This window comes from Hippoglossus stenolepis, chromosome 11, assembly GCF_022539355.2.
Source record: "Hippoglossus stenolepis isolate QCI-W04-F060 chromosome 11, HSTE1.2, whole genome shotgun sequence".
NCBI classification, from domain to species: domain Eukaryota; kingdom Metazoa; phylum Chordata; class Actinopteri; order Pleuronectiformes; family Pleuronectidae; genus Hippoglossus; species Hippoglossus stenolepis.
This window is the reverse complement of record NC_061493.1, coordinates 18336829-18351962: the sequence shown is the minus strand read 5'-3', so window position 1 is coordinate 18351962 and position 15134 is coordinate 18336829. Positions and strand designations below refer to the sequence as shown.

At 40.1% G+C, this 15134-nt stretch overlaps 1 protein-coding gene across 2 annotated transcripts; it reads left to right on the top strand.

Moving 5' to 3' along the window:
- Window positions 1–3795: 3795 nt before the first annotated feature.
- On the top strand, window positions 3796–15097 carry lrrcc1 (leucine rich repeat and coiled-coil centrosomal protein 1). 2 transcript variants are annotated; one of them, XM_035171576.2, is made up of 19 exons: window positions 3796–4082; window positions 4805–5010; window positions 5167–5232; window positions 5332–5499; window positions 6397–6563; window positions 6909–7118; window positions 7324–7526; window positions 8308–8473; window positions 9103–9251; window positions 10292–10496; window positions 10766–10905; window positions 11124–11325; window positions 11952–12137; window positions 12393–12567; window positions 12955–13118; window positions 13275–13483; window positions 13787–13924; window positions 14182–14317; window positions 14832–15097. In XM_035171576.2, exons 1-19 carry the CDS (start codon window positions 4039–4041, stop codon window positions 14940–14942), a joined length of 3045 nt encoding a protein of 1014 aa, XP_035027467.1. In that variant the 5' UTR covers window positions 3796–4038; the 3' UTR covers window positions 14943–15097. The 2 variants fall into 2 exon arrangements, with proteins under 2 accessions (XP_035027467.1, XP_035027466.1); XM_035171575.2 differs by having other exon boundaries at window positions 4805–5232.
- Window positions 15098–15134: the final 37 nt, after the last annotated feature.

Below are 15134 nucleotides of genomic sequence, written 5' to 3'. Positions count from 1 at the left end.
GGTGTTATGTCTTTAATTTTCTGACTCTTTAGTTTTCACAGACAACGAAAACATCAAAACCATACAGACAGTGTTTGTGTGGAAGTCTGCTGCTCTGAACAAAAGCCTTCTTTTACTCAAGGATTGCAAAACAAGTTACAGATAATAAAAGAAATTGCTTTGGAAAGTGACCTCACTCAGCTGAAGGTTAAACACTAACAATCAAAAGTTCTCCCCATTTTTTTATTAAAATGTGTTAAAAGCCAATAAATAAACCAATTGGTAGAAAGGTAAGGAAGAAACTTTTTTTTAGAGATTGAGAAATGTGTTCACTTACAGCTTTCCTGCAACAATGGAAGACAAATATCAATTAGAATATATTTTAAAAATGCTTTTATTTCTTATTGACTGAAATGGCTTTACAGTACAAGTCACATTCACTCACCCATACACACAAATCATCTATATGCAACACTTTTTCTATCACACACACTACTTGTACAGCCGCCACAGGCATTTTCAGTATCTAGGACACATCAGAATGCAGACTGGAGGAGTCGGGGATCGAACCAGCGACCCTACCTCCTGAGCCTTGAAAGTTAACAATTCCTACATGTTCTCAAACTTTAGATGATGACTTACGAACAGTGTTGGAACAAACTGAAACAGAAGAAGAGAACAAGACGATGGCTTCAACTGAAGACCTCCGCAGTCTCCAGACTACAAGTTGATGATGATGATGATGATGATTAAGAATAGTTTTGGAGATTCTTTAACTTTTCATCTAGCACAAGAGATACACACGTTTTACTTGTCCAGTACTATGGTTTATGATCAAGTCCCTGTCTGTTTGGTTGTCTGAATTGATTCCCTTGAAACTTGGTGGAAGGATGCATAATGGATCAGGGGGAAACATCATTAAATTCCAGCTCAGGGGGTGGATCCAGGAATGAATCATTTCTTTAAGATTGCAACATTTTCCTTAATTTCTCAGGGAATATTCATGGATCTTGATGAAAGAAATCAGGCATGTTTAGGGGACTACAAATCCCCTATAGTGACCTATATATGGTTTCATTAGGGGACTGTCCAGCCTCGGTGGAAGTATGCACTCTACCGAGAGCCACTCTATAGTTGTTTCCATAATTTCCATGCCTAAGTGCTGTGTCTCTGAGCCAGTAGCACAGCTGTACGCTCTTCATTTTGCACAACATAAGAAAAATCATTGCAAATTTGCTGCCTTCTTTTTCCACTGCCTGGTTTACACATTTTTCCTCCTCCACAGTCAAACCATTTTCATACAGTCGCAAGGTGAAAATAGGCATACTAGCTAAATGTAAAGATTCTCCACCCAAGTTTAATTAAAGCATTGATATACATCAGTCCTATGGGCTGTGAGAATATTCATATATTATTTGTTTAATGCAGTGTCCTTGAACACTACAGCCAATGGGAGATACAGTAAGTGGTGGCGAGGCAGCAACAGATGGTATTTCTAATTCATCCACTTCATTAGCACCAGATCATCATTTTCACAGGTTAAGGAGGGCCAGTGGCCGGGTTGCAGGTATAATTGGTTCTATCACCACTGGCCAGCAGCCACTGAGTACAATGATCCGTCATGCATCTCCTCTAATATGGACAAGGTTCAGTGTGCGATGAACTGAATCAATCAGCGGCCTGTGTAGCTGCTGGATGAATTATGAGAATAATAGGCGTCAGGATCTTTATAATGCGTCAGTGATTCGTCATTGTTGAGCAAGGATGCACAACTCACTGCAGGCATTGTTTCACAGGTCGATGAGTCACAGGTAGATTATAATGACAGATATTTATTAATTATACTTTAGGGAAAGATCACATAAAAAGAGAAATATGTTTTATTTATTGCACTATGAATAATTCCCCAAAATTCAAAGACTCATCCATCTTCATGATCTTTCACGTGGTTTAAGTTGACGCATATATTTCACTCTAATGACTCCAACATTTGTTCTATTTATCGTTTTCACACACAATCCAGTGAATAAAATCTACCATATATTTGCATCACCAAATATTTGTGAGATGATTTATTACATTCCTCTCCTGCGGTTTGTGTCCACATGCAGAAGTTAATTTCATTTGTAGCAGAGGCCAAGTGACCCTATTGATTCTCTATTAGCACTGTTCTATTCACGTTAGGACAATCAAACATACTGTCTACTACTAAAGATCATAGTGTGTGTGTGCGGTTTCCTACAGAGTCATATGCAATTTCATATTATCAATAATAATAAAAAATTGTCAAGGTTGAAGGATTTGTATGAACATTCCCTCAAGGTCTTGTATTAGCAAGTAAAAATTGCTGAACATAGAAAGCAATTTAATTGAAGATCAAGGATTTGATGGTTGTTTTGTAATAAATGCATGTAACGTCTTTTTACTTTTGTGTTTTGGTGCTTATAATTCTCATGCTGCATGTTGTTTGTACAAAAGCCAAGAACGACTGCATTTAACACATTTTCTGACTGTGGAGTCGATGCAGAGGACGGTGGGGGGGTTGTACAAATGAGGGACGCAGCTGCTACTTGAATTGAAACAAGAGTGTAATGATGTGGTGAACAGGGATACTGGGTTTTAATCATGATGTGCTTTAGCAATAAGATGACTTTTGATTCAGATAAACACAAAAATCCATATCAGTTAAACACAGGTGCTTAGAGATAGATTCAGACACAGTAGTGATGTAGCTATGATTAATACTATTGGCCTGAGGTAAACACATCTGTAAAAATGTCAGATAAAATAGATTTTATATGGTTTGCACATTGACATACTGCGCAATGTTCAGTATCTGACATGAATTAAGTTGCTTAAAGATGGATTTGACATGTTTAGATAAATACATAGGGAATATTTGATAGCCACAGCAGCATCATAAACTGGAATACAAAGAAGTAAAGGACTACAAATTAAGCTGCTGCAGCATGATTAAGATGGATGTTCTCTTAAATGTTAAAATGCAGTTATTAGTTATAATTTATGTGACTTAATATCAAATTTTGTTAATTTGAAAAAAGCCTTAGCAACTATTCAAAACAAATACTTAAATGTTCTACTTTAAAAAAACGTAACAGTGTGTTTATCGCTTCACGTACTCTCACCTCATACCTGACACAAATACTTCATAATAAATGTCTCAGGCTTTCGGTAGTGTTGAATAAGCACCTGCTGCATGAAAACAGCCTTAGAGGAAACAACTGCTTCTCAGGGTCCATTTGACAGGTTCCTCTCCTCACTAAGATCATGTGATGTGGTTGCAGGCTCCAGAAAAGCCACTTAAATGGACATTTGAATTAACTTTGAGGATCTACTTTAAGCCTACAAACTTAATAGTAACTCTATCTATGTATCTATGTAGCTATATATCTATATATCTTTTAAAAAGACATAAAAGAAAGACACAAAATAACCACAAACAGACACAATGTGTGGTATATACCTGCGGAAGATTTGAAGAAAAAAAATCAAAATGTTTTGATAGAAACTATGAAGAAGAAAACTACTTGTCTTGCCGGTGTCGGGCCGGATTTGGCCCACGAGCCACCACTTGCCAACCACTGTTTAAACATACTAATCAGGTACTTTGCTCCATTGTTTCAGGACACGTAAAAACCACTAAAAGCTCTGGTGGTACACAGACGGAGACCTTTTACCTCAGCCCCATCTTTAAATATGTCTTTATACTTATGTGTCAACTTTGAGGAAGTGTGGGCGGAGTCTTCCGAGTGTCCCGGATGTTGCCGTTCCCCACGTCACGTAAACAGGAAGTTGTGATCCTCGAAGCGGTTAGTTCAACTCGATGGAGGCTAAAGAAGAAAATGGTTTAACTCAGTCAAACATGGTGTAAGACGTCAGTAGTTCGCCGTTTCAGCCCGTGTACGTGTCGTCTGGAGGCGGGTTACAGTGAGTTAGCCTCCGTGGAGCTCGGGCCACAGTAAAGTTTGGCTGCGAAGTGTCTTGGCTAAAGATTTAGCTTCGTCCTCCGGGTAAATAACAGTAGCTCACGTCGTCGTAATGGGAAACAAGGAGCTGAGTCTTATTGACAAGGAAATAACGAGGTACATAATCTCAGAGTTTTAATGGTTCACCACTTGAACAAAGGTGGTGAAGTACTTACGTAAAAAGTACAGAAGTATTATCAATAAATCAGTATTAGTTATACTTTAATGAATAAGTGTTTAAATGCTGTGGCTGGGTCAAAGGGTGAGCTAGTATTGTATGTACTGCTTGTTAGTTTAATCTGTACCGATGCATCATAGTTTGTAATGGGGCAGAGAGATAAAGTAATAACAATAATTGTCGTAATGTAATTCTCATCAATAGCAATATAACAAAGGGTCTTAATACATCGATATGCATTATGCATGTACAGTGAGAAGGTGTAATTCATCCATCTCAGATTTGTAAAATGTGTTTGTTATTCTCGGCTCACACAGAAGATTTTAAAACCTCAACCTTCACCCAGCAGCAAAACCAAGTCGTTGAATTTAAAAGAAATAGACTCCGACTGATATGAACGTTGTACAAAATTATGTCTACATGTTGTAATGGTTTTAGCTTTGATAGGCATGTTGCACAATTGTTGGGAACTTTAATAGCCTAAACAATTAACCAATATAAAAACACAGTGTGATTAATGTTGTTGTTAAAGTTGTTTAGTGGGTAATTGTTGCTTGTCACCCTACAAGGTTTACTTGCAGAACAAATGGTTGTAATAAGTGATTAAACATGTTTTCTTTTATGTTGAATCTGTTCTATCACCTTCTTGCCTTTTGTCTAGTTTGCTGGATATCCCCCTGAGTCCCACTGTAACATCCCTCAATCTGCACTGTAATCACATCCCGAGGATCGAGGGCCTGACCTCAGCTTGGCATCTGCGGCACTTAGACCTTTCTTCCAATTGCATTTCTAAGATTGAGGGTTTAAGTTCCCTCACTTCCCTCAGGACATTAAATTTATCCTGTAACTTAATCGCGAAGGTTGAAGGTGAGTCTTTAGTCACAGTTTTAGTCGGACAATTAATGTTTCAGCTTCAAGTCATTATTCTTCATTACTGGCTCTTGTGTTTACTCTTCTGTTGCTGTCACAGCTATATGACATGTAAAATCACTCAGGTGTTAATATCCCCTCCCTGTACCTCAGGACTGAACGGCCTCGTGAACCTAACAAGATTAAACTTGTCCTACAATCAGATAAATAACCTCACAGGTGAGTTCAATACAGACTGAACCGGTTTTTCCTTTCTGCATTCAAATGAAAAAAAGTGAATCACATATCAACGCTGTTTATTCCTGCTCTTCTCATTAGGGTTGTTGTACCTTCATGGTACGCAGTACAAGCTGAATTTCCTCGGTCTCCATAGCAACCACCTGGACCACATTGATCACCTGCTGCAGTGCCTGCTGGGATTGCAAAGCTTAAGAGAGGTGACTTTAAGCCAGGATGGCAAAGGCAACCCTGTGTGTAGATCACCAGGTAGGGCATGAACATTTCATTGTGAAATACAGTTGATTCTTGATTGAAGTGTGTGTGTTCATGTATACATTAGCACAGAGGACAGCTGCTAGATTTTGAAGTCTAGCTGACTCACCAGCCTCCCATATATTGTACGTGATAAAAGCACAGTGGAAATCAGTGGTGCTCAAATTCACAGATACTGACAGTAACATCTGTGGTCTGTTTATCTCTCCATAAACTTTACGTCTCTTTTCTTTATAATTGGTTTGACAGCAGTTTTAGCAATGTGAAAAACCTTTTCAGTTATGCTGTGCACCCATATTCCATATTTTCCTGTCCATGATTAATTCACTCCAGTAGATGCTGAAAGCATTTCTTTAAATCAATACAGGCATACTTCTTACAGCCTTGCTGTCAGTATGTGTAGACATAATGTTAACTGCACTCAGTTCTCATTAAATGAGCAGCATCAATAGAGCATATGAGGAAGAGAAGTTATTCATTTAGATATAGATTATTTTATGTAACATAACCACCATAGCACTTGACATTTTAATCAGGCCATATACCACTGGTGTGACAATAACTAACTAGATGAATACCTTCCACATAAGTCTCAATCTTACAATAGAATAATAAAAGGAAGAGGAAGTAGACAAACTCATTAATCTCAACACCACAAATATGGGTGCTTTTTTTTTTTTCTTAAATAAAGATCCATAATTTCTTGGGAACAGACAAGAAATGTTTTGCAATGTTAAGGAAAGTGATATAAAGTTATAAAGATTTCCTGCTAACAACAAACAAACCAACAAATACAGATGAGTTAAAACATCACCTTCTTTGCAGCAATAATAATGGAGTTTATGGCTAAACCTTCTGATCAGGTTTTTCAAAATGTCTGTCATGTTGCAGGTTACAGGGAGATTATCATGCAGTCATTGCCACAGATCTCTGTCCTGGATGGATTGGACCTACAGGGAAACCCGGTAGATCTAGGTCCAGGTAGTTTCTGTGATATCCCCGGTCTCGAGGACTATGTGGACCTCCTGCTTTCCTCAGATACAAGTCACAATGAAAATGTAATTTTAAAGACCTTGTACTTTTCTTCATTTTTAATTATCTACACCTCTCACCTATTGAAAGTGCTAACAGACCAAAAGAAGTGTAAATGAGTATAAGGTTGAAAATTTGCTGAATTGCTTGAATATACTGGAAACTAGTGGATTTATACCACAACAGCAAAAGTTTGGGATTCTGAACATTTTAATGAAGACATACATTGATTACACCAGATGGTAATTTCTACAATTTTTCTCTTATGCAAAATTAGCTGGAGTGGAGATTAACATAGGCATAGTAGTTACTTTGATTTAAGACTGTTTCTTTAATCAAGGGTAAAAAACAAATAGTTTTTTCAATTGCAGCGTAGTGGGGATGTCCCTCTGACCACACCCCACATTGACAAGGTGCTGACCCAGTTTCATCAGCGGGTTGCATCCGAAGAAGTCACAGATCCAGCTTCACAACCGGTTTGCCAGAGCTTCCACACAGTTCACTCCACTGATCCGGCTGACCCCGTTAATGAGCAACGCATCAGGAAACTGGAACACCAGGTGTCCCAGCTCATCCAGCAGGTGCTTATTCAACACTACTGAAAGCCTGAGTCGTTTATTATGAAGTATTTGTGTCAGGTATGACAGTTACTTCTTTATATTCCAGTTTATGATGCTGCTGTGGCTATCAAATATCCCCTATGTATTTATCTAAACATGTCATCTGTCAGATATTTATTTTATCCCCGTACACATTATCAGTATTTCTGCATTGTTTTCTGACCAGGCGCCTGCAGGTCAAAAATCCGCTGACTCCACTCATTCTGTGGTGCCGATACGAAAAGCCAAGAGGGACATAGACCGCACTTCGGAGAGTGAGTGTGACAGCGGGAAGGAGAACAGGAGGCGCACCAGAATCCCCAAACACCGTAACAGCATACCAACGAGGAGGACAACCAGCAAGGAGAAGACAAACAGGAGATCAGACGGGTAATTCTCTCTCTGCACAGCTCTGCACTAAACTGTGTTTCAGCTGTCAGGTCGTCATGTTCTCATCTCTTCTCCCTGATTTTGTTATAATATTTAACTGCCGCCCCCACAGAGCTCAAAATTCTATAGAACTTGCTGTGCATGTTTTTTTACTCTCTGTTTTAAGGTTTATTAGACACTAACAAAATCGGGGAGTGTACCTCTCAGTAATGATATCACATTCATATACTCACCAAAGTTGCTGACAAAGAAGTGTTTATTAAATAATAGTGACAAAGCCGGCATCCATAATAATCTAACACATTATGCAGTAATCCATATTTCCATTTTGTACATTATGCATAAAGTTAATATCATCAGGTATCTTGATGATGAAGGGAAAATCTTTTACCTCTCAGCTGAAGGGGGTGATAAATTTTCCTCTCTGAGCAATGTAGTAAACTTTCCTCCTCTATGTTAGAAATTACAACTGTCACCTCCCCGCCATGATTAACGACCGCGCTTCTACGATTTACAACCTCATCTCACTTCATCAGCCACTGATGACAGGTGCTTATGATTCAGTAATTTTACTTAAGTAAGCTCCCAACTGTCCTAATCAAAAGCAAGGTGATTTTAAAATATTAGTTCCAAATTCAATTTAAAGTTGGTCAAACTTTTCTTACCTATAATATTGATCAAGTCGTCCGGTTTGACCTTTATTGAACCAGACATTGGCCCGAGGGCTGTTTATAATCGATTTTGCAGCTGGTTCAATGCCTGTGATTTGTTCTGTGCGCAGCGATCAGGAGAATCAGAAACAGAAGAGCTCAAAGTCGGCTGCGGTGCCTCAGAGGAAGACCAGCGACACAGATGCAGCAGGGTCAACAAGGAGCAAACCTTTGAGAGCTGCCAAGGCCTCAGGCAGTGTGAAAACCAAGCCCACTGAGGAGGAGGAAACCTACAGGGTACAGGATGGATAGGTCACCTGCGGATTGAAGGGCAGCTTCTGTTTTCATTGGATGAGTGTAATATGAAAAAGGTTATGCCCCCTTACTAGAAGGGAGTAGAGTAGTAGTATCTGCTGGGTTTGTCCCAGTCTGTCTGTAAAAGCTACTTTTGTTTGTATTTCTTTTTAAGCTGACTTCCACAATAACAAACACACAGAAGCAGGATAAGAGATACCACTTACAACAAATGACTGTAAAACAGACGAGAATATGAGAAAAAAATGTATTTGCATTCTCAACATTTTTGACGTCAACATTTATGACTCATAAGTCATACATGACTTACACTCATATGAAATTTTGTAACAAAATAACGTTATACATTTCAGTCATTAAAACTCAGTACATACTAGCATATTTCTATTTAGCTGTACAGCTAATAATTTTTTTACTATCAATAAATCTGACAATATGTTTTGGTAAACCTAAAAGTTGGAAAGTAACCTTTTTTTACCAAGGTTTTCAACTCAGGACAACAATTAAAAAAGTTGAGATGTGATTGAAATTCACTTTTTAAGTTGCCAAAGTGATGCCATTGGTTTTGTGTTTTTTTACTCAGTGTGTATTTTTGTCTGCATGTGGCTCAGACCATTGTCGAGGAGCGGGACCAGGAGCGAGAGAGGCGTTGGAAAGCCGAGCAGGCTGTGAGGAAGTTAACAGAGGAGCTAAAGTGCCTGCAGACAAAGGTCAGCGAGGAAAAAGACCTGCAGTGCATGGCCGTGCACACCACAGACAGGTAAGAGGAGAAAAACATTGTTGCACACTGTATACACTTGGCACACAAACTTCCACACAGCGTCTCTAAAGCGGATTTGATGAAAAGGGATAATTGAACCTCATCTCTGTGGATTTTAGTTGTCAACTGCATAATGGATTCTCATCCATTTCTCCCCTCTTGATCTTTTGTACTGGTTCTCCTGAGACCAGGGCCTGCTGCCTGTCTCATTCGTGAACAATGAGTATCCATACCACTATTAAAATGAGTCACTATCATTGTCCCATAGCCTCTTATGAAATCAAGCACACATATTGACTCCATCGCACTAAAAACCTTTGAGTATGCCTGCAGGTGTGTGTGGTAATAAAGCTATCCAGTATAAAAAAAGATCATTAACCTAAGTACCCATCCAGCTTATATGCTTCATATTTAAATTCCAGAAGCTATTATTATCCATAATTGAATATTCCTATCTCTATCCCCTCTTTCTACACCGCACAGACCCATCCCGAGAGCCAGGTGTAACTATTGTCTGCACAGTCCTCGACTGTACAGCACCCTGCTTAGATCAATCTGCATTACGCTTGTAATTAGAAGCCTGGTGAGAAGCATATGTCAGCAGCTTTTCATGAATCAATCTTAACTGTCACTTTCTAATGATACTAAACACGGCTGTTACTGTTGTCTCCCTTGCTCATCAGGAGACGGATTACAGAGAAATAACTCATCATGCCATTTAAAGGGTACTAATGTATATGAGGTGGTCCTACAGTTTTAATGGCTGTTACCTGTACTGTGTGTCTTCCAGGTTTTGTTTTCTTTCCACCAAACTGACCTTTTGTAAAATATTTTCCATTCCTACCATATTTTCATTTCCTCTTCCTTGAGATCAGATTTACTAGATTTGACTATGCTGTAGTATCAGAGTTCTTCATTTTCACAGGCTATCACATTTTTGTTTTGCCTATATCAATTTCCATATTCATTAAAAAAGGGACATTCAGGGTATTACTCCTGCATCTCTTACACCTCCTTATCATGCTATTCCTCCCACCCAGACTGAAGGAAATGTTGCTGAAGGAGCGTTCGGGGCACTCTGAGCTGCAGACTCGTGTTGAGGAGCTGCAGGGGAGGTGTCAGTCCCTAACCCAGCAGCTGGAGAAGGCCCGCGGCAGTGAAGAGCAACACAAAACTGCACTGCACCGACTGGAGGAAAGCATCTCCCACGGAGAGGCACTCAGGGCTCACCAGCAGGCTGAAGAGGTACTGTAGCTGGTTTAGCATACCCGACAACACTTCTATCGCTTTTCTGGCACAGGTGGTGTACATTCACTCAGATGACTCTAGAAATGCAAACCCATCTCATTTTGTTTCAGTGGCACCCTAGTGAACCTGTCTCCTGAATACCTGTCACTATTATATTTGATTATACTTGTGCAGTATTTTAGTCTTCAGACTGATTTAGAATTCAGCAGAGAGAGTCACTCAGTGCGACATGCTGGTAAAATAAAACTCATGCTGACCTTTCACAGATGAAGCAGCACCAGGAGCTGGTAAACAAGGCAGCAGCTCTGAAGAGAGAGCTGGACATTCACAGAGTCTCTGTACGCCAGCACAAAGACAAACTGCAGCAGCTGCATGAGCTGCTCGCAACCAGGGAACAAGAGCACAGGTACATCTGTTATGAGGATGTTAGACTCACTACTGAAGGAAGATTTTTGTCCATCCATTTATTATATAAACTCTTTATGGAAACACTTTCCCATGGTAAAATCCCATTAAAATGTTAATTCCATTTAATTACCTACAAATTACAATGTGAAGACTTCCTGTTAGTGTTAAACACCCCCATTGTTACTCAGGTGAATGTATCTGGCATGTATTCTACAGAAAACAGCTGGAGTTGCGGCTGCAGCCTGGCGGGGCAGATTTCCGTGAAGCGGTGGCAAAAGAAGCGGCATTGGTGGAACAGAGACTTGCTCACAGGGAGGCTGAGCTGCAGGAGAAACTGGCGGATGGCAGGAAACAGTACGCTGCTCTGGAGGACGAGTTCCGCATGGCACTAACCATCGAGGCTGCTCGCTTCTTTGAGGTCAGCTAAAAGATGGAGAACAGCCATACAGATGGCCTCTAATTTTACATTCTATTCTCTGCACAGTCTCGCTGATAAAAGATTGCTACATCCAAATAAAAGTGAAGTGATTGAACTGGAACTGACCCCAATCTCAATAAACACAATGGATTTTGTTTGAGGCCCATGGTGAGAGCTGAGATTGAATTAGGATCATTTGACTCTGGACAAGTAGTCAGTGATTGCCACAGGAAGATAGTTATACAAAGACAGCCACACAAAGGCGTTGGCTTTAAATCAATCTGTACTTTCACGTTATGGTTACCAATTTCAATTTCAGCCTCTGTACAAAATCTAATCTTATTCTCGGTTACAACTGCTTGCACAGGTTTCCAGTTCAAGTTCAAACTTTTGACCTTTGAGAAAATTCCGAATGAGATACAGATTGCCTGCCAAACCTTCACTCGTGAAAACCTTTAAAAGATTGCTTTCTGTAAATCTGTAACGTTGAAGCCTTTTCCGTGAGACCTCAACAGTGACATTGATCGATACAATTGTCAAGTCAGGTAGTGCTTGCAGCAAAGAGGCTTCACTCTGTTTAACTTGTAGATGTCTCATTAACATTCAGCAACACTCTGCTTCTGTAGGTGAAGGAGGCTTGTGATCAGATGGCTGCGGAGCTGATGGAGCTGAAGGCGACCCTCGCCCAGTCCCAGCAGAGGGAGAAGAAGTCCGCCTCTCTGGTGCAGGAGCTCACAGCCATGGTCAAAGAGCAGAAGAGCCGCATCTCTGAGCTCATCAAAGCCAAGAGAGATGCTGTCACTGATCTGAAGGTACAACACCACAGGGAGTTTTTTTTTTATCCTGCGCTCCAGGTAAATTTAAATCAAATTACCTGATTCAGGTTTGAGAGAGTGGAGATGACCAGTCCTCAGCATTAGTCACTGCCTTTTCAAACTGTTCAGCCTGTGCCTATAGGAGACTGACTAAAACATGAATACTGAATGATTCAGCTGCCTTCCCATCTGTCAGCCATGATAGGTGGCCACCGGTCATTAATATTGTCTCTCTGTCCGTCCCTCTGCCAGAGTCGTCTGCATTCCTTGGAAGCAGAGGTGGAGCAGGATCGGCGTCTCGGCCTGCAGCTCGAGTTGCTCAAGAAAGACAAAGCGCGGCTTCTCTCTCAGCTCACAGCTCAGGAGTCAGTGATAGATGGCCTCAGGGCAGAGAGGCGGATCTGGGGCCAGGAGCTCGCTCTGCAAGGTTTGAGACGTCCAGGAGGACAATTGTCCACTCTGCAGTGGCTGTACTATGTTTAACTTGTTCTTATGGACTGTAAGCGTGCATCTTCCTCTGTGATGTGTCGGCCTGTGAATTATTATTGACTGTAAAGTATGAAGGAGGTCTTTTTTTGGGGGCTAAATACTGCAGGTACTGATTTTTATTTATCCTGTTTCAAGTAAAGCCTGCCATCAAGTGGATATTTGGGAGACATACACTCATATGTCTTTATATTACATATTACAGATTTTAATAAAAACATTAAATGGTAAAATGAGGTAAAGATTAAGGAATAAAGGTTATTGTACAGTTTGTGTTATTATTAAAGACATGATCTGATTTACATTTTCATGTGCATGTCTTTGATAGGATCGTCTTTAGCTCAGGATCGTGGGCGCCTGGAGGCCAGGATCGAAGTGCTGAGCACTGAGCTCGACACACAGAAGAAACAGAACGAAGGAGACAATGATGCCCTCAAAATCAAGACCAAAATCATTGATGACCAGACAGAGACCATCCGCAAACTCAAAGAGGTAGCACTCCCTGTCATTCTTCAAACCTTCAAACTTGTATTAATTTTACTGTAAGCATTGTATAGGAGTTGATGTATCTTTGTGATTGTGATTTGCATATATATTTGTTGATCTCTTTTCGTCTTTCTTATTCTCCCCAAATCCCCTGCTGTTTAGGCTTTGCAGGAGCGTGACGATCAGATCCGTAGGCTGCGTGAGGAGGCAGTCCAGACCCAGAAGAGGTTCCAGCAGCAGCAGGAGGAGGCAGCAGCTCGGCAGGCTGAGCTGAGAGAGCGTCTGGAACATCTCAGCCTGCGCAAGGAGGAGCTGAAACAGCAGCTGGGGGACAAAGAGGCAGAGCTCGAGGAGGTCAAAAGAGTTTACAGGCAAGGACCCCATCACAAACACACCATGCCAAGCACAGAGGAGCTCTCATGAGGCTTATGTGTAGAAGATTAAATTAGACAAGAATAAAAAGTTAAAGGTGCATTCTACTAATTAATCTCCTACAAGTTATAATCAGTGTATCATTTTTAAAAAGGTTTTTGAAAACACCACATAAGTGAAATTAAATGTTGACATATTTTAAGACTGCTGCTGCTGCTGCTGATGATCTAACATTAATGTTGCAACCACTTTTCAAAACATCAATACCCTTTCTGCTTTGTTGTCTCTCTTTTTTTTATTAGAGATTCCAGTGAGAAGTGGCAGGAGAAGGCTGACCTGCTCACTCGGTTGGAGAGCCAGGTTAAGCGCATGAAGGACAACTTTGATTCCAAGGAAAGCTTGCTGCTTGAAGAAAGAGATAAAGCAACAGAAGCACACAGGTACACTTAAATACCAGAGGAAAATCTATCTTAAGCGTTTTTCCTTCTGCTCTTCACAGACTTCAAATCATGATTGAGGGGTATTGATCCCCTTGCCCCTGAGACAAAAACATATAATTTTACATGAAATATTAGTTTAGATTTATGTCATTGTTTCATTTATGGGTCCATCCACCCTAAAAACCTTATTGTACTCAAGGCAGTTAGGACACGATCTAATTGTCTTGCATTTTAAATTGTTGCCGTCTTCCTTGCAGAACTGCTGTGGAGAAGTTACACTGTGTGGACGATGCTTTTCGGCAACAACTGGAGTCTGTCCAGGCTGCTCATCAAGCTGAGCTCGTACGACAGGCTAGTGAAAAGCAGCAACAAATAGAACAAGCCAATCAGAAGGTAAAATATACACAGTTTATACAGAAATGTCCTGTTTTCCTCTAAGCTGGTAGACAGAACTGCTGCTTTGTGCCAAATCAATGATTTATAGGATTAGTCTGTCTGCAGTAAATATTGTACCACTCTCATTAAAAGTGTCGTAATATATGATTGGTGCAGCAATTTAACATTTTATTTAATTGCATAATGGGAAACATTAACCTCCCTGGTCATTCTCATTCAGTGGTCCTTGACTTTCTTGATTTGAGAAAACAAATATAGTAAAAATGAATAAATGTTAGGAAGTTGAGCAAACCCTGTAACTGAAACGTGGTGGTTTCAGTCAGTCTTCTTCCTCCAATCAAGACCATCACAAAATGCTTGAAAATGATGATGTAATGAGTATGAAAATCCTGTATTGAACAGTTTCAATAAGGTGTGTGTGTGTGTGTGTGTGTGTGTGTGTGTGTGTGTGTGTGTGTGTGTGTGTGTGTGTGTGTGTGTGTGTGTGTGTGTGTGTGTGTCTCTTCCTCAGGTCTTTGAAGTGGAACAGGAGATGCGTCAGCTTCTGGTGGAGACAGAGACAGAAAAGAGGATCATGGAAGAGAAAATGAAACGTCTCACTAGTGTACTGAAAGACTTTTAACCCATGAAATATTGTGTGTCAGCTACAGAAATGTATATATTAAAACACTAAATTTGTATTAAAATGTACAAATCTATTTTGATGCTAAGTTATTTTATTTTAATATATCATGATTTATGTAATAAATTTGCACTTGAGCATATTTCTGTTACAAAGTGTTGGCTTTTGTGTTAATTAATCAAAGTGTATGAC

Coding starts and splice junctions, on each gene's coding strand:
- lrrcc1 (XM_035171575.2), top strand. CDS start 4,039: ATGGGAAACAAGGAGCTGAGTCTTATTGACAAGGAAATAACGAG. Junction 5,233..5,331: donor TCAGATAAATAACCTCACAG/GTGAGTTCAATA, acceptor TCTTCTCATTAG/GGTTGTTGTACCTTCATGGT. Junction 10,497..10,765: donor CTCACCAGCAGGCTGAAGAG/GTACTGTAGCTG, acceptor GACCTTTCACAG/ATGAAGCAGCACCAGGAGCT.